This window comes from Neovison vison, chromosome 3 (assembly GCF_020171115.1).
Source record: "Neovison vison isolate M4711 chromosome 3, ASM_NN_V1, whole genome shotgun sequence".
Taxonomy (NCBI): domain Eukaryota; kingdom Metazoa; phylum Chordata; class Mammalia; order Carnivora; family Mustelidae; genus Neogale; species Neogale vison.
Window position 1 is genome coordinate 21,348,305 of NC_058093.1, and position 18,984 is coordinate 21,367,288.

Here is an 18,984-nt window from a genome sequence, read left to right on the forward strand (position 1 = left end):
TAGAGTCCTAACAAAATTTTATTGAGAACCACTAAGTGAACTCCTTTACAGAACATAGAAATACTTATGATCCCAACCCTTCCCAGTAAATGGCAATATAATGTGGGGGTGGGTTCCCTGAATATCCCCAACATTTTGTTTATACCTACAGGAGGGAAACAGTTCTTTCTACAGCTCAGCAATAAGCAAATGGGAGACTCTGACCTATTTAGGGGAAGCAGAAGCGGAATCAGAAATCAGTATGAGTAATAGAGGACTGCAGATCAGTTCCAGCAGCCAAAGGAGTAGATGAATAAATGTTCACTCTTCACATTCTGTATTTCGGATCAGCTAGCAGAAGGCAGGGCACTGTAAGATCAGACATAAATGAACCTGGGGACACAGGAGCAGAGTATGTCTTTCAATTCAGTTACGCAGGGAGGTGGCAATGAGAAGATAAAGTGGTGGTGGACCCACTTTTACCTCAAACTCTTCCTACCACAAAGGCTTTTGATGTCAAATAATCAGAACTGACACGGAAGATGAGAAGGAAACCAGTCACTCTAAGGATGAAAGACCAAAGCTCAGTGGGATAGATGGAAATGGCTGAGATAATGTTCACACTATTTACACGATGAAAAGTTAACTTCTGTAATGCGTCCTCACTGTGGGAGCAGAAACACACGGCGGGATAGACGAACACGGCTCACAAACGTCTAAGGTTTTACTCCTAGTCTTTGCATGGGGAGAGAAGAGATACTATGGAGATTTTGGGGGAAGCAACTTTTGTGAAGGTTTTTTTTATCAAAAAGAAGAAGAAGAAGAAGAAGAAGAAAATAGCTGAGAGAGAATGATATAACAGAAATATAACTGCAACGATGCCACTTCCTTTTAAAACTAAGAAAACTGGCATAAAAGTTTCTCAGTTTCCACCATGGTGTTAGGGAATTGGTCTTAATTTTATAGGTTTTGCTTGAGTTTAAAAGCCTATCAAATTTTCTTACCTCTTAACTATAAAGAAAACAATGGCATGAACAGAAAATCCTGCCAGTTTAGTAAGTCCTAAAAAGCTAAATAAAAAAAATGAAACCGGAATTGTGTTTGTATTGATGAGTTTGTTAACAGATGGGTGGCAGTAGTTAAACTGCAACGTAAGTATTAACAAGAATCTTATTCAAAAGGTTCTTCTTGCTGCCTTGAAGTCTTCCCTGGGTTCAATTAATCACGATGTTTGGAGATGCACTGTGATTAAGTTTCCTCTGGCTAAGGGAAAGTGTGTTTGCCTCCTTCCCTTGGTTAGTAATTATAGTAGCTAAAAGTACAGGCACAGCATAGTTAAGACATTTAACTAAACTACATGAGTTTTATTCTTTCATGTTGGACACCCAGCCCAAGGCAAATTAGCTTTACTATAAATGCCACCACTGCTCATCGGAAATGTCTGGAAGAAAGGCACAGCTGACCAGCACTTCCGACATCTCAGAGGCACGAGGTTTGCCCAACTGGTGCGAGTCACAGAGGAATAAGCTGATCCTAGGGACTGAGCATTGGGCTGTTTTTTTCAGATCCTTCTGTTGGTAGCCTTAAAAAGGTCAGAAATTTCCAACAATATAAACTATTTTAGTGCTGATTATGAAATAATATGGGACTATTATCCATAGGAACCAACATATACCCAGTGGGATTTGGTTCAAAGTTAAAATAAAAATAGCATGCTTTTGAGACCGAGAAAGCCATGAAATAGGCACATTTAAAATTCTTAGACCCTGTTTTGCAAAGCTGCAAAATGTTCTAAAATCAGCTGAAATAGACAGAAAGGATGAAACCAGCCTGGGAAAGGGAGCGAAGGAAGGAAGGGGAGGGGAAGCTGATGAGCCGGACATTTATACAGAATGTGAAGCACCAGCGGTCCTTCAACTACCACATAAATACCGGGGCCCGAGGGCTCAGAAACTGAGGGAAGTTAAGTCTAGGAAACGCAGAGAGATAGGATCTATTAGGAAACGCAGAGAGATAGGATCTATTTGTTCTAAACATTTTCCCTGGCTAATACCTCCTAAGTAAACAGCATTTCTATGGAAAGCTTAGTGCTTTGGCTCAAGTTATTTGCTACGTAGCCCTCCTTCCCCCTTTAAGAGATGTAGAAGCACTGTACTACTCAGTGAAAAAACAAACATTGAGAAACATTGAGAAAATATCAATGGGAGGAAAATATCTTATGGCTTGTACCAAACAGCAAGCACTGAAAGCACAGTCATTGCCAAGGAAGTAAAGCCCGGGTCAAAGTTTAGAAGGTCGCGTGGACAGGGTGGACTGAAACCCCAAGTCACATTCACGAACAGGAAACTCGTCTCCTGATCTTACACTAATTCCAAAGAACAAACAAATTTAAATAAATAGTTCAAATATACACTCGCTTCATTTAGAAAAAAACTATTAATAAACTTTTTGTTAGCTTATCTTGAAACTAACCTTCAAATCAGAATTTTCAAAACCACCATAGCATTTTAGAACTTTTTGATAAAAATGTTGACTTACAGAACCTGGACTCTTTACTACCGTGAGCAAGCAGATCTGAAAGTATCTTTATCGCGAGTTAAACCAGTATTGTGAATTTGAAGACCAGTATTTAGGTCCTTAAACCAGTCTGCAACTCTTGCAACTTCTGTCGCAGAAGCATCCGGGTAATATTTTTGTTCCCCTTCACAATGAACCACCTAAAGAAAAACAGTCATAAAACTGTCTGCACTACTGGAGGAAAAATACTATAAAGGTAGAGGGCAATACCTGCCAATAACCATATATTTATCTTTATCTACATTTAGTTTCCTTTAAACATTTTTTGAACAGCAACAGATAGTTATATTCAATAAGCTTAAGTAAGAGATTTCCTCTAAGTTCTGAAAAATATATATCCCTATGCCCTCAAAACACTGTACATAACACTCATCCTACCTTTAGCAAGAAATTGAGGTCAAAGTTAAAACATTTTCTTGGATACTTTTAAGTAAAAGTAAATGACAGACAAAAGGAACTGAAGACAAGTTCTGAAAAAAACAAAAAAACAAAAAAACCCAACTCAAGTAAATGGAGTACACGGTTTGACTCTGTTTCCTTGAAAAGCAATGGAAGCACTCAGGCCAGGTTTGATATACAGAAAGGGTCATGCAGTGAGTTGCAGGGGCAGGTTTTCCTTTTATAGTTCAAACGCAGGGAACTTGGCTTTTGTGGGCACGAGGAGGTCAGCCAGGAAATAGATTGTTCCAGCCATTCCTGAAGGAAGAAAACGAGGCAGAAGTTATTACACCAATGAGATCATTTAATACAGTGGCTTCGTTCTGTAGCATCAATAGCATTGTGACACGAATGGCAAGGGTTTCAACACAAGGGGCGTCTGCCTGGATTTATATATGTTGCAGGTCAACACTAGATCACTAGTGTGCTCAGTCTCTCTGTCCGGGCGGAAGACAGGAAGGAGAGCTGAACCAGAGAAGTTCAAGGCGCAGCCCTGCCCATTTATCATCCGTCGGCTCCTTCACGTGGCACCTCGGCCCACTTACCTGTTGGGGCTTCAGTGCCCTCATTTGTGACATAAGCACAATGATGCGTGTATGTTTTTGCGGACATGATTTATGATGGCATCTGCGAAATGCCAAGCGTGTGCTTGGCTTCACAGATGGTAGTCATCATTACGACCGCTGGTATTAGGTCTGAGAGAGTCCATGTACTACTTGACTTTTAATATTGAGTTTTCATATTAAGAAGGAAAGAAGTAGTTTAAGAAATGATTATAAAATTAATTTGTTGATAAAGCTCAAATTCAAGTTCATTGATTACCAAGCAGAGAAGGAGATGCTGACATTACAAGGCAACTAAGTAAACGTGTGGAAAATACCTTCGAAGAGGGAGAAGGGGGTGTCCGGCGTCCTGCAACCATGTTCTCCGTAATCTAAGCACCACTCAGCAAACTGAAAGTGAGACCAAGGTAAGTTACTGTAGTGACTCCTTCCAGAAACCCCCAAAGGTGGATGGAGATAATCCCTAAGAATTACTTTGCAAAGTATCTTCAGGGCAGAAAAAAGGGGTTGATACAGAGAAACAGATGGTCTGGAAGAGGATGAAGCGAAGGAGAGAGGAATGTGATGTGCTACCTGAGCCACTGTCTCCCAGGTCATGAAAGCAGAACTTGTTTCTTTTGTCCACCCATAAATGCTGTTGAGTAGAACCGTGTCCTTATACAAGAAGGCGAATTCAACGGAATGGTTTTGGAAGGCTTTTCCTAGGTGTTCCACAGACTCATGATGGTTTAAAAGATGAATGAATCACATCGGATTGAACCAGAGCCCCTTCTACGGTCTCCCAGGGGAAGGTGTTTTCTTTCCGACAGTGCTGATGCCTACCTTACAGGCTCTGTACAGGTACTTCTTGTCCTGAGTGAGGTTATAGAGTGTGAGAAAGGCGTAGGCGTTCCCTGCAGTGCCATGGCACAGTCCGTACCCCTTCCTCAGCAGCCCGTACTGCCAGATCAGGTCTCCACACTGGTAGGCATCGTTGAGATACCGTTCCTCTCGGAAAGCCTGCAGAGCCAAGGCCAAGTCTTATTACAAGCCGTATGAAAGAAGGGTCTACTGACATTCCTTCCTGATGGGAAAGGAGGGTGAGGGCGGAAGGGAGGGGAGATGGAGGTAGCTTGGCAAGAAAGAACAAGGCATTTAGAGCCAGAGAGATGGGTCCTGTCAGTAGGGATGAATTACAAAACTTTACGAGCTTTGCTTTTAAATGACTGCACACGACCTTGCCTGTGCCATCTACATTTTATGTGCAGTCTGTGCTTACAGATATAGGTGTTACTGGAGAAGTAGCATTATTTTACTTGTGACTTGCTATTATCATTAGTTACTTTCCAAAGGACCACACGTTATCTTCTCTGGTTAACAATAATGCCCTTCACCATTAGGACATTTCTTTACAAACTGGAGAAGAAACTGTTTAGAAAATTGATTACAAAATTGAATTTGATTATAACATACTATACTTTGTCAGAAAAATAGAGCTATACCTTTATAATCTTCTATATATTGATCAAAGACTCAAGAAATATTCTGAGTAGACATTTCTAATATCTCATTGCAAACTAAGTGTTCTTAAAAGGAGAATGAGACAGTTTAAAAAGTTTTTCCATATATCCAACTTACTGTAAGTAAAATTTGATATACTAAAAGCTTATTTAGAATATGACATGCAATGCTTGTTTATAGTACATAGATTTGTAATTTGTAGATCTGGCACTAATGGACACAGATATCTTGGTTTACTTCTATTTTTTTTTCTTTCAAATAAAACCTTTTTCTTCTCGGATTATGGCTCTGCCATAGCATGCTTTTTAGAAACAATATTTGCATTTCTCTTGTTATAGCAAAATAAAGAACATATAAAAATTATAATTTTAATCACTTGATGTATATAATTCAGTGGCATTCATGACCTTCACAATTTTGCATAACCATTACCACTATTTCCAGAACATTTTCATCACCCCTATTTGGAGTGATGAAATTTAATTACCCATTAAATGATAATGCACCCCCACCTCAGCATCAATCCCTGGTAACTTCTCTTCTACGTTCTGTATGAATTTGCCTACTCTACATACCTCATTCTAACCATCACACCATATAAATGGAACCATGCATTATTTGTCCTTTAGCACCTGGCTTATTTCACTTAACATACTATTAACATACTATTTCCAAGGTTCATACTATTTTCAAGGTTCCAAGTATGGGTCAGAAGTTCCTTCTTTCGTACGGCTCAATAATATTCCACTGTAGATATGTATATGGACACACACCACATTTTGTCTATCCGTTCATCTGTGCATGGACACTTGAACCGTTTCCACCTTTTGGCCACTGTGAACAATGCTGCTGTGGAACATCTGTGTAACATCTACACAATTCCTTGTGTTTAATTTTTTGGGTATATATTCCTTGGAGTTGAACTGCTGAATCACATATTAATTCTATGTTTATTTTTTGAGGAACTACCAAACTCTCTTCTATGGCAGCTACATCATTTTGCAGCTACATCATTTTACAGTCCTATCAGCAATGCACAAGAAAGATTTTTTTTTTTAAAGATGTGTTTATTTATTTGTGAGAGAGACAGCAAGAGAGAAAGTGTGGTGGGGAGGAGCAGAGGGAGAGGAAGACAGAAACTTTAGCAGACTCTGTGCCAAGTGTGGAGCCTGATGGGGGGCTTGATCTCCTGACCCTGAGATCATGACCTGAGCTGAAACCAAGAGTTGGACACTTAATCAACTGTGCCACCCAGGTGCCCCAATACAGTATATTTTGTTTGTTTGTTTGTTTGTTTTTTAGGAAGCACAACCCTGCATCTCACAACCCTGAGATTATGACCTGAACAGAGATCAAGAGACACTTGACCAACTAAGCCACCCATGTGCTCAAGAAAGGTTCTATTTTTTTTTTTTTAAGATCTTATTTACTTATTTGACAGAGAGAGAGATCACAAGTAGACAGAGAGGCAGGCAGAGAGGGAGAGGGAAGCAGGCTCCCTGCTGAGCAGAGAGCCAGATGTGGGGCTCGATCCCAGGACCCTGAGATCATGACCTAAGCCAAATGCAGAGGCTTAACCCACTGAGCCACCCAGGTGCCCCAAAAGGTTCTATTTTTTTTTTTTTTTTAAGATTTTATTTATTTATTTGAGAGAGAGACAGTGAGAGAGAGCATGAGCAAGGAGAAGGTCAGAGAGTGAAGCAGACTCCCCATGGAGCTGGGAGCCCGATGCGGGACTCGATCCGGGGACTCCGGGATAATGACCTGAGCCGAAGGCAGTCGTCCAACCAACTGAGCCACCCAGGCGTCCCCAAAAGGTTCTATTTTTAATTGAACTTTTGGGATACTTATCTTGGCTCTGCCAGTGATGCTATGATCTGGGCTATTCTATTGTTAGTGGAGCAGTCTCCTGATCTATGAAGTAGTTTCTGCCCTCATGCAGATGAATACTATGAGAATGAATTATAATCCATTTAGCAAAGTGATTGCAGGTCCAACAAATAATTTATCTATTGCTCCTTTAAAGATTATGCATAAAAAACAATTTTAAGTTATAGAATTTTAGGTAACATTTTCCAATTTGTGTTGAAAATGAGAAATTCACAGTACCTTATAGGCCTGGATGAGCATGTAGATCACTCCAGGTGAACCGTGACACCAATGAACTAGAAGATCTCGATTATCATCCACACAAGGAGGGTAATTGCCGGAAGGAAATTTCAGCTGGCAGACATAATCTACACTGGGCTTGACCAAATTTTGTAACTTCACATGGTTCACTTGAAGGCTGGGCTAAAAAACGAGAAAGGGAATTATTAGTTCTGCTAAAGCAAAGAGATCTTCCTAAACCCCAGGGATAAGTTGTGTATGTAGGTGTGTTTTAAAGAGAGGGTGACAGAGAAAGGGGGTGGGAGAGGCAGAGGGAGAAAGAAAATTAATCCTAAACAGACTTCAACCCAGCACGGACCCCGACACAGGGCTTGATCGCACGACCCTGAGATCATGACCTGAGCTGAAATCAAGAATCGGATGCCTAACCAACTGAGCCACCCAGGTGCCTTCTGGGATTAGTGTTAAGCCAGAAAGGTAACATGATCAAAAGGAACTAGAAGTCATTAAAAGGTTTTGGATTCCATTCCAATATTTTTTTTTTAACCTATTGGAACGTACTAAAATTAGGCTATGCGTTAATTCTTGGGACTTTATGTACATACTATTTTTCAGTATTTATCACTGTATATATACATATAAATAATTTCCCGAAGTCAATGCATGTGCATAAGAGATGTTTCCTAAGGTTTTACTACCTTAGGCATACTTTATTTTTTCTTTTCAATAGGCTCCGCACCCAGTATGGAGCCTAATGCAGGGCTTGAACTCATGATCAAGACCTGAGCTGAGATCAAGAGTCAGATGCTTAACCAACTGAACCACCAAGATCATACTTTAAATACCTCAATACCTCAATCATACTTTAAAAGCCATAAAGAGCTGCATTCGACAATGTAAATACAACTTTCATTTTTACCTTTAGAGAAGTGGTAGGTGTTTCCCATAAAACGGGAAGCTAATAAGTCAAGGAGACCTGGAATCTAGATCCCAAACTGTGTGTTTCTAGGTTAAGCCTTTCTGCAGAAGATTTGGGACTGATATTTGTGCAGGATTATTTTTATACAATGATGTACAGATTTACAGGATGCACTAACATACGGCATTTGAGCCTTTTCTTTTTTTTTTTTTTTTAAAGAATTTGGTCCTCTTTTTTTTTTTTAAAGATTTATTAATTTGAGAGAGACAGCAAGTGCGCAAGCACAGGGGTAGGGGCAGAGGGAGAGGGAGAATCTCAAGCAGACTCCCGGTTGAGCGCAGAGCCCGACATGAGATCATGACCTGAGCCAAAAACAAGAGCTGGACACTCAGCCAACTGAACCACCCAGGCACTCGGGAGGCGCCCTGAGCCTCCATTTTTGATATAATGGTTTAGTTTCTCCTCTTGGTCCAGTACTTAATTCAATGCACAGCTTACTTCTTCAAATAACAAATTCAAAGTATTGGCCTTGTCAGGTTGGGGGGGGCGGTGAGCACGTTGGGTAAGGGGGTAGCCCATGGTGTGACGCACGGGGACTGAATGGGCACTGAGTTCTATAGGGCATATACAGATTTTACTTTACCCAGAGAGTACTGTTTCAGCTCAGTTGAAAATGCTAGAGTAGAATGAGTGGATTTTCCTCAAATTTGTAGGAATTATCCAAAACAGGCTACAAATAATATATTTTTTTAAAGATTTTATTTATTTATTTGACAAAGAGAGATCACAGTAGACAGAGAGGCAGGCAGAGAGAGAAAGAGGGAAGCAGGCTCCCCGCTGAGCAGAGAGCCCGATGCAGGACTCAATTCCAGGACCCTGAGATCATGACCTGAGCCGAAGGCAGCGGCTTAACCCACTGAGCCACCCAGGCGCACCTACAAATAATACTTTATGTTTAAGATATTATGATAAAACATAATACTATGTTTTATGTTTAATATTTTTTTTAAAGATTTTATTTATTTATTTTGACAGAGAGAGATCACAAGTAGGCAGAGAGGCAGGCAGAGAGAGAGAGAGGAGGAAGCAGGCTCCCCGCTGAGCAGAGAGCCCGATGCGGGACTCGATCCCAGGACCCTGAGATCATGACCTGAGCCGAAGGCAGCGGCTTAACCCACTGAGCCACCCAGGCGCCCTATGTTTAATATTTTTATTTATGTTTATGATATGTAAGTACCTAATGGAATGGATTATTATTTAATTTTAATTATTTAATTTAATAATTAATTTAATTATTTAATTTTAATGGTTAAATCATCTCAAATAGACGACAATCTGCCAATGGAAAACTCAGAACATAGGCTTCCAGATTTCTCACTGCCACCAAAAGGAGGCAGCTGGAAGTAAGAGGACTCCTCATGACCTGCTTCAATGCAAGGTCATGAGGGTGCCCAGCCACCTTGAAACTGCGGAATACATGAACTCCCCTTTCCTGAAAACTCAAGAATATATATTTACTTCTGGAAATACAGAGCCAGTGGAGAAAAATAAAGGAGTCTATGTCTGAATTGTCAAAACCCTTCATTATAAAACTCCTAATTGAGAAGTGCAGAACAAATACAAAAGTTGGTCTCTTACTGCCACTAACACTCAAAGTGTGACTTTGCATTCAAAAGCAATAATAACCTTGAGTTTTTCAGCTTCGTTGTCATTGTTTAGTTACAGGGAGATGGAGGTCTGACATTGATTTTGCATTATTGCAGCCGGCTACTCAACCAGCTAATAGTATGTATATCCGAGCACTCATGTTGAACATATTAATGAAACACTTTTCTTTATGCTGCATTGTACTTTGGGAAGGTGAGGGGGGCACCTCTGCTGCCATTAAAAATCAATTTTCTTTTGCTATGAATTCTTATTCACGAGTGCCAATTTCTCTTTAAAGAGAGCTAAATAAGCCAATGGAAATGATACTCTCATGAGAAGTCCTCTTCTGACCTCCCCTACCAGGTTATGCTTGCTGCAGTAAATCCTACTACTGTCCTTAGTCTGTGTGACTTTGGCTGATGTCTCCCAAGGGTATTAGATCCAAAGAATGGCTGGGTATAGCGCATTCAGCTATTTTTCAGGTAAGTTACACAAAATCCATTGAAAAGGCTCTGTGACTTTGCTCTCCAACTGAGCCGTAGGCAACATATGCTCATTTGTTTTCTATTGATTTTGTTCTTACTTTTGGAATTTGTTTCACTGGATGGTGTCTAATAATATGCAACAATATTAATTCAAGGCATTTGCTAAAAGAGCAGAGCAGAGCAGAGCAGAAGGCACTTCATGTAGAAGGACAGGTCAAAACACTTCAGTCTGCACAGCGGCACGAGGCAGACAAGTACGGTCACCTACAAATCAGACATCATCCCACGGCACAGTGCCTTTTATGTTTATACACTTAAAAATACGCTCTGGCAAATATTGCCCTTGTTTGTCGAGGCCAGAAAATTGCAGACAGAATAAAAAACCAGAGGGGGAGGCCCGATGTTCTCCCCCAGGCCAGGAGAGTCAGCAAGCGCATTTCTCCGTTTTACCATCTTCACCTCTTACCTGCATCAGGTAGTAATAAATTCCTGCCAGGCCATGAGCGGCCCCCACGTAATACTCTTGGTACCACTCATACATCAGTGGCGTCTTTGCTGTGAAGTTTCTCTTTCTGGCTAGGGTTTCTCCAGAGGTTAAGACTGTTTCACAAATCTATAGGGAGAAAACCAATCAAATAATGAGAATCAAAATAAAAATCTTCCCGCTGGAGGTAAGGGATTTTTGCTAAGAGGTATGGAGAACATGGTGAGTCAGATGGGATCTTCTGGCCACAGACGGGCACAGCTTAATTCCACACTCAGAAAGCAGGGGTGCCTGTATTCCGCTTAAAAGAGGGAGAGACAGAAATTCTGAACTCTTTACTAGAGCTTGTGAGAATTCACTTGACAGAGGAAAGCATGAATTCCTTCAGGCACGAAAGGAGACATCCCCACCTGGGAGGTGAAACCTGGCCCTCATCTTCCGAAGGGCTGTGACGTCCTCAAACGGAGAAGGCTGGGCCTCTTGCTCCCCAGTCACTCTCTAAGTGTTTCCAACAGCACTCAGCATGACGCTGTCGGCTCTCTGATCCCACCTGACCTTTAGAAGCCAACACACACACCTTCCTTCTACCTGGGGGACGCTAACTGGAGAACCAGAACTGAGAGTTCAGGCAGATAACAACTGGGATCCTATCGGAACTCCAAAAAGCACAAAAATGTGGTACCTGCTGAATATGGCTTTGAGGAATCTTTTCCACGCCGAAGTTCTTATTCACAAAGAGAAGAGCATAGATGTAGCCCATTCGTCCATAGAGCACTTCATTTGGAGCATGGAGGTCAATCTTATTTAGGTGAATTAGCCTTGCAATAAAAATACATGTCTAAGATAACTTGGAAGGGACTGGGTAGTGGGAGATACTTGAAATGGTACATTTAAAAAATATACACAAAAATATATATTTAGGTATTATCATTAAATTATTATTTTACTTTTTAAAGATTTTATTTTAAAGATTTTATTTATTTGAGAGAGAGAGAGTGAGAGAGAGCAGGAGTGGGGTAAGTGGCAGAGGGAGGGGGAGATACAGACTCCCTGTTGAGCAAGGAGTCCGATGTGGGGCTCGATCCCAGAACCCCAGGATCATGACCTGAGGCGAAGGCAGACGCTTAACCGACTGAGCCACCCAGGCTCCCCACTATTACAGTTAAACACTTTAAATATATTAAAATTAATTTATATATAAAAGGCAAATATTTTCATACATTTGTATTATAAATTATATTCCATACATTAAGTGGGCTGAGCCAGACTGCAAAGGGTAAATTAACTCTCAACCACATTTTTCTTCAGGTCACATTGGAACTGACAAATTCGAAGACTAAGAGTAGGCATGTGTGACCGTGGTTAAATGGCTCCTCCCTAGCTCCTTCTGGAGGCGTGAGCGAAGACCAGCAGCAGGGGTCAGAGGAACTAAAAACTGCTGCCCGGTACAGCATTTAGTCTGGAGAAACGACTCCGTCAATTCAACGGGTCATCTAGTTCCGTAAAATGAAAAGCCTACGGCACCCCAGTTACCTCCTTTTTTGGTTTATTTCTTAATGTGCCCTTAGGCCTACATGAAATGTCTGTACGGTAGCCTGATCTACCCTAAAACAGGCAAACGGCACAGAGGTTATCAGTCAGCCTCCCCTGTCTCCCTAGTCTCCCCCTTCCAGTCCTCCTTTACAGAAATAACCATGGTTACCAAATTCTCGGACGCTCCTAGGATTACTTTATGCACATGTAAGCAATAATATGCACATCTATAAAAAATCTCTCTCCAGATGTTCTGTGGCTTGCTGTGCAACATGTCTTGACAAACATTCTATACCAGAGTAGTCTCATTCTTTATCGTAGCTGCATAGTATTCCATCGAATGGCTATATTATAATTTATTAATTTTCTATTGACAGACTCAGTTCAGCTTTTCAGAAAGAGTTGTTTTTGGTTTTGGCTCCAGGACGGCTGGTGTAGGCATACCCCAGCCTGCCTCTCCTGGTAAGTGCAGCTCTAAGACCTGGAGAGAATGCACAGAGCAGCTGTGTAAGGACTCCAAACCGTGAACAGTAGCAGACAGAGTGGAGATGACAAGAATTTGAAGCACCACCAAACCAGTGTTGAGTTTACCGTATTTTCACATATGGTATTCTCCTGGCTTGAATTCAGAACAGCCCCAAACCTGGAAGTGGGCACCAAAGGCTGAAAGAGACAGTCCTGGAAGAAGCCCTTTAGTTCTGTCTCAAGAAAGAATGAGAAAGGGAATTCCTAATGTCAGAGAGAGTGGGTAAAGTCCTTTCGTTTTCTTTGTTTCCTTGTCTTCTCTGTTTTCTCACACCCCGGGCCACAAGCAATCTCCTGGTCGGAGCAGAAATGAAGGTGAGGAGCCCACAGAAGCCCAGTCTCTGGGACCCTTCCTCACAGATTGGAGCAGCTGCGGTCCCAAAAGATTAGGGTGAGCCCCCACTGTTTCACTTCTTTCTTGTTCCCCCATCATTTGGCTCCAGAAATATAGGCACAGCTGTGGGAATACTTGGCAGAGTGGGGTAACCAAAACCCCAGGTTTCTCCTCAGAGAACCAACATGGAAGCCCCAGGACCAGAAAGCAGTTGAGGTTCACAGGGAAATGACGTCAGGAAAGCAACCATATTTGCAGTCTAAACTCAAAGAATGAACTTTTCTTTTTTGAGGATGGGGGTGGGGTGGGGAGGGTGTATGAAAGTAAATATGGTAAGTAGGGAAAATGACTTTGTTATTTGGATTTTTATCATACAAAATTTTGAAAGCACATCCCAATTATGTCTGAATTATCCTACATATTCAATGTGAGACCATTTAAGCTACTAAAACAATGTAATTTTTAGTGAGGCTTGACAAAATGACTCTAGCATACTGGAAAAGTATGAGGGAAGAGCCAGAGAATTTCAGGAAAAGAGCAGTAACGAGAGGACATCAGCCCTACCAAATAATGGCTTTTTGATCAGGTAGCTTAGGACACTAAACACATTACCTGATGACGAAACCATTATTTGGCTGTAAAATACTCTTGTTGTCTATGTGGTAATTTACTTTCACTGTAGTAAGTATAAACAGTGCCTGTGCATGTATTTCATCTAACTTTAGTTTACGCACTAGGAATTATAAGCATATAAGTCCTATGATAAATGCGTGAAGTATCCAAAATCACACCCCTGGGGTGAATGGTTATATCTGAAGTGTTCTTATCAGGAATCACCATTCAGAGGCACCTGGCACTTCAAATAACTTTATCAAAATCTACACCAGAGGATCTGGTGATAAAAAGAGTAAAAAAACGTTAGCAGGTGGCTTTTTGTTGGTTGAATGAGTGGTGAAGATAGGTGGAAAGTTTGGGAGTGGGTACAGGCTCTACTACGTATTTGATGAATAAGACCTAATAAGATGGTCTGGGCACAGTGTGGTTTTCTCTGAGCCACAAGAATAGGGCAGGAAACTACTTGTGTGTGTTTATATGGGTCTATCTTCTTCTTAATCAATGTCTGTACACTTGGTTTATTTGGGAGAATTTGGTCCACTGCTTGTGTTTTCATTTTAACATACTCAGTGTGAAGGTTAGAGCTGATGGGTTGGATAGCTCCAACGGCTCATCTCTGGAGGCCACTAACAGCTACAAAAAACCAAAAACAAACAGGCAGACAAAAACCTAACAAGTGCTGCCACCAGCCTAGAGCCAACAGGTATAGGGAAGAGTGTCCGGACTCTCAAGAAAGGGAACTTGTGAAAGAGCAGACAGTGCCCCTCTCCCAGCCCTCCCCTCCCCTTCCATAAGCCTGTGCGGAGGGGAGGGGAACACTCACAACTTAAAATTAAAAAGCCGTCATTCAATAACCAGAATGAGATGATTTCAGTGACTGAGAAGGGCTAACAGTTATGAAACAGATTGAGAAGAAGTTGTAAAAGTATACTTAAGGGAATTTACCTCCTGTCAGGAAAAGAGAGGTGTGAAAAAGCACGGCGGGTTGCAGTTACTGACCAAGTTCTATTATTCCTCAACAAATGGAGGCATCGCATCAAATCGGTTAAATACACATGGTTTTTCTTCTATAAATATAAGCATTAAACTCACGATGGAACAGTGGTTATCTTAGAATAGGGACACGGTGGCTAAAGGTTACTTTTCATTCTCTTATATACTTTGAGTTTTTCCCCAATGTCAATGTCTGGATGGTAGAATTATGGGCCATTTTGTTTTCTACTTCAATATCATACATCATCACACATATCCACACACCCTTAACATTTTTAAAGACCTTAAAAACATTTATGAAAAAAAATTCTATTTTCGTCTCATGCCAGAAATGGCAGCTCCTTAATATTGAGATGTTAAGAAAGTCTTTTTACTAGATACAAACTCAACTGTTGTAGGAAACAGAAGGAATAGTTCAGAGTTTTGATTTAAGAATTTATTATCAAGTTTATGGGGCGCCTGGGTGGCTCAGTGGGTTAAGCCGCTGCCTTCGGCTCAGGTCATGATCTCAGGGTCCTGGGATCGAGTCCCGCATCGGGCTCTCTGCTCAGCAGGGAGCCTGCTTCCTCCTCTCTCTCTCTCTGCCTGCCTCTCTGCCTACTTGTGATTTCTCTCTGTCAAATAAATAAAATAAAATATTTAAAAAAAAAAGAATTTATTATCAAGTTTAAACATAAATCTATCAAATTGCATAGATTTTACATATAAAAAGCACTTTACTTTTGTAAAGGGATTGAATTATTCAAAAAGAAAAATTCCTGTGAATTTTTTAAACAAATGGCTCTAAGGAAGGAACAATTATTGCATGAACTCCAAAGATGTTCTCACCTAAATGTGCTTGAACCACATTTCCTTTATTTGCTAATCTTATGGATCGTATTACCCCTAGGTGGCGATATATAATTAGCATTCCAATTATTTTGCAGCCGAACTCATTTGCTTCTGGGAAATTTCAAGTAGATAGCAAATAGTTTTCAAATACTTGAAAATGAAGTATTGCTTAGAGCATCTTGTTAAAATAAAATTTTTACAGTTTAGGGTAAGAAAGGAAGTATTCCCTTTTCTTCTGGAATTGAATTCAAGTCATTAAAACTCCTGAGCTGGGTCTGATGATTCCTAAAAGGTAGGACTTCGAAATGCAGGTTTTAAATGCTATATTCTCAAGATAAAGTGAAGAAATGATAGCATTTGTAAATCATAACGGTTATTTCATGTATTTTCAAAAACTCTCATCCCAGAAGCACACTGCTGCAGTTCCACTGTTTTGCTACGCTGATATTAATAGCAGCCAATCTTCAGAAGAGACATGACACTGAAATGTCACTGAAGGAAGAATGGAGACCTATAAAATCAGGACAGTTCTTTTCCACTCCTAGCAGTAATTCCCCAGGGTGTTACTGTGGAGGGGAGTTTTTACCTTGTATCATCTAAAAATTTGTAACTTTTGGTAAGAAGTCCTTTTCTTACTCATCACACTACAAAAGAGAGTCGACACTTTCTGACCAAAAGCCAGCTCTTCGTCATTCTGAATTGTGGCCCCACAGCACTAGATCTGCCGGGTGGGTGACTTAGCGGGGTATTGTAAATAGGCCACGCTCTCTTTGAGTAGGGGCACCAACTCTCTCTGTGCAGAAGGAAGGTGAAAACGAACATGGTAGAAGTCAAACAGCAGGAAAAATTAGTGCCATTCATTCTCTTCCTCGCCACCTGCCCCAGCCATCTACAGGACATCTGGAATATGGACAGACACACATGCACACACAGTCCTTTTTGGGGAGGCAGAGACTCCTCCAAGAAACTGTAAATGTTCTCTCCATACTGGGTACAACTTGGGGATTTTATACATTTGGAAGCCCTAAGATTCCCAGGGTTCTAAAGTTAAGAATCCCAACCTTAGGGAAACATTGACTTCTTTGATCTCTAAAACTCGAAATTAGGAATCTGAAAGACTAAACAGAATCCTAATCGAAATGAGGAGTCTGAAAGCCTACTCCATTAAGAAACCATAGGAAAGGTAAGCTGAAAAATGACGTTGGTGGTGGAGCACAGCACAGACGCCACATAGAGAATTGATGGTCTCTGATAGGTCCAAAGGCCTATGTGATACGTGAGAGAAGGTTCAGTAAAAAATAAAACCACCAAGTAGGTTTATTAACTACCTGATGGCATCAAATCATTTCAATTGAGTTACAAAGACTTGGAGAGTTTTCCCTTAAAAGGGAGGAGTTGTGAAAGCAATTTACACATAATTCCTTTATTCTTCCTGTTCTGCCATGAACTCTAGAAATCTGAAAAATCAAAACTGTGGCCATGAATGGCCTATTTTCTTCTCATTATCTGTATTCTATATGCTTAATCTTAACAAATCTACTGGATATAAATAAAATACTGGTGAAGCACTGTAAAAGTGTTTAAAAAGATATAAATAACAAAAACTTTTATTATCAAGGTATCAAAAAAATTTTAGTTAACTTTTAAGAGTATTTTATAATAAACCAATATATGCCCCAAAGCTGGTTTCTTACAACAGTAGGCCCTAAAATGTCATGAGGAAAAAGGCTGTCTACTTGACGAGTCTGGAAAATTCCACTCCCTAGAGTCGCTGGACTTTTCCCCAAGTACCAAAAGCTGGTGAAGATTCTGAGCAGCCAGTAAAGGTGTATATTTTATTCTGCTAAGTAGTATTTCCCCAATCTGAATACACAAATCTTGTTTTCATTTTTCACACAGCTAACTATTACCATCTGGCTATACGCAAGCTGAGAAAGGCTGGCATTACATATAAAACACTGGGACCACTACGGGCTTATTTTTGATACTTAAGAGTGACTCAATGAATAAGACTTCCTTCTGAGCCTCTAAAGCAGATGTGTGGCTAATGGTTTTTAAACTGGCTACAAAGAAACAGAAAGGAAGCTTCTGTGCTGCAAATTTAGATGGTATATGCACTTGTCAAAGCTCAACAAATAGAAAACCTGGACAGCTCATTGTGTGTAAACTTGACGTCAAAAGAAGAAAACTAAACAGATACTGACCTCTAGTAAATGATATACATGCTTTAATACTTAGATGGAAGGGTACTGATGTCTGCAATTCACTCTGAAATGCATCCCTTCCCCCAAAAGGGTTAATAATGGATAGATGGATTAGATACACAATAAAGCAAGTATAGGAAATGATAGTGGTAGAATCTATGTGGGTAGATATACAGGTATTCACTGTTGTTTCAACATTTCTGTATGTTGGAAATTTTTCATAATAAAATTTTGAGGGGGAGAAAGAACTCCATAGTTATTAGAATTTTAGACCAAATTAATGAAATACACACCACTGCACACTGTAAAATTAACCAAAGGTCCTCCACAAACAAAATCAGTGATGAAAATGCCATTCTAATAGTAATTTGTAAGAAAAAGTAGTGGGAATCAAAAACCATGGTCAAATCAAAACCATGGAGACAATCACTGATTAAAATGTTGCCGGACTCAATTAAAAAATGGGTGAAAGACCTTAACAGACACTTCACCAAAGAAGCAATACTGATGCCAAGGAATATATATAAAGATGCTCCAAGTCATTCGTCATCAGGGAAATCCGAATTAAAACAACGAGATACCACTACACATCTACTAGAATGGCCAGAATCTGCAACCCTGGCAAGGATGTGGAGCACGAGGAACTTTCAGTCATTGCTAGACGGAATGCAAAATGGTACAACCACTTCAGAAGACAGTTTGGCAATTCTTATGAAACTAAACGTACTCTTATAATATGATCCAGCAATTGTGCTCCTTGATAATTACCCACAGGAACTGTAAATGTCTGCACAAAGCCCTCAGAACTGGATGTTTACATTAGCTTTATTCATAAGTGCCGAGACTTGAAAGTAACCAAGATGTCCTTCAGTAGGTGAATGGATAAACTATGGTAAATCCAGACAATGGAATACTACTCAGCGCTAAAAAGAATGAGCTATCACACCACGAAAAGACATGGAGGGGCCTTAAATACATATTACTCAGTGAAAGAAACCAATCTGAAAAGACTACATATTGTAATGTTTCCAACTATTCTGGAAAAGGCAAAACTATGGAGAGACAGTAAAATGACCAACAGTTGCCAGGGGGTCAGGGAACAGGGAAGAGGAATTAGCAGGCACAGCACAGTGAATTTTGGGGGCAGAGAAACTATCCCATATGATAATATAATGATGGATACATGTCATTATGCATTCATCCAAATCCAAGGAATGCACAACACCAAGATGTAACTAATATAAACTA

General features: G+C 40.4%; 1 protein-coding gene across 3 annotated transcripts in view; it reads right to left on the bottom strand.

Moving 5' to 3' along the window:
* The window catches only part of LANCL1 (LanC like 1), a 38,881-nt gene continuing 19,897 nt past the window's right edge, over positions 1-18,984 (bottom strand). For all 3 annotated transcript variants that reach the window (XM_044241518.1, XM_044241519.1, XM_044241520.1), the window contains exons 5-10: positions 11,384-11,519; positions 10,684-10,830; positions 7,167-7,349; positions 4,380-4,556; positions 3,875-3,947; positions 1-3,252 (exon numbers count right to left, since the gene is read on the bottom strand). In XM_044241518.1, the coding sequence (XP_044097453.1) occupies positions 3,176-3,252; positions 3,875-3,947; positions 4,380-4,556; positions 7,167-7,349; positions 10,684-10,830; positions 11,384-11,519 (793 nt within the window). In that variant the 3' untranslated portion in view covers positions 1-3,175. The remainder of the gene's footprint in view (positions 3,253-3,874; positions 3,948-4,379; positions 4,557-7,166; positions 7,350-10,683; positions 10,831-11,383; positions 11,520-18,984) is intronic.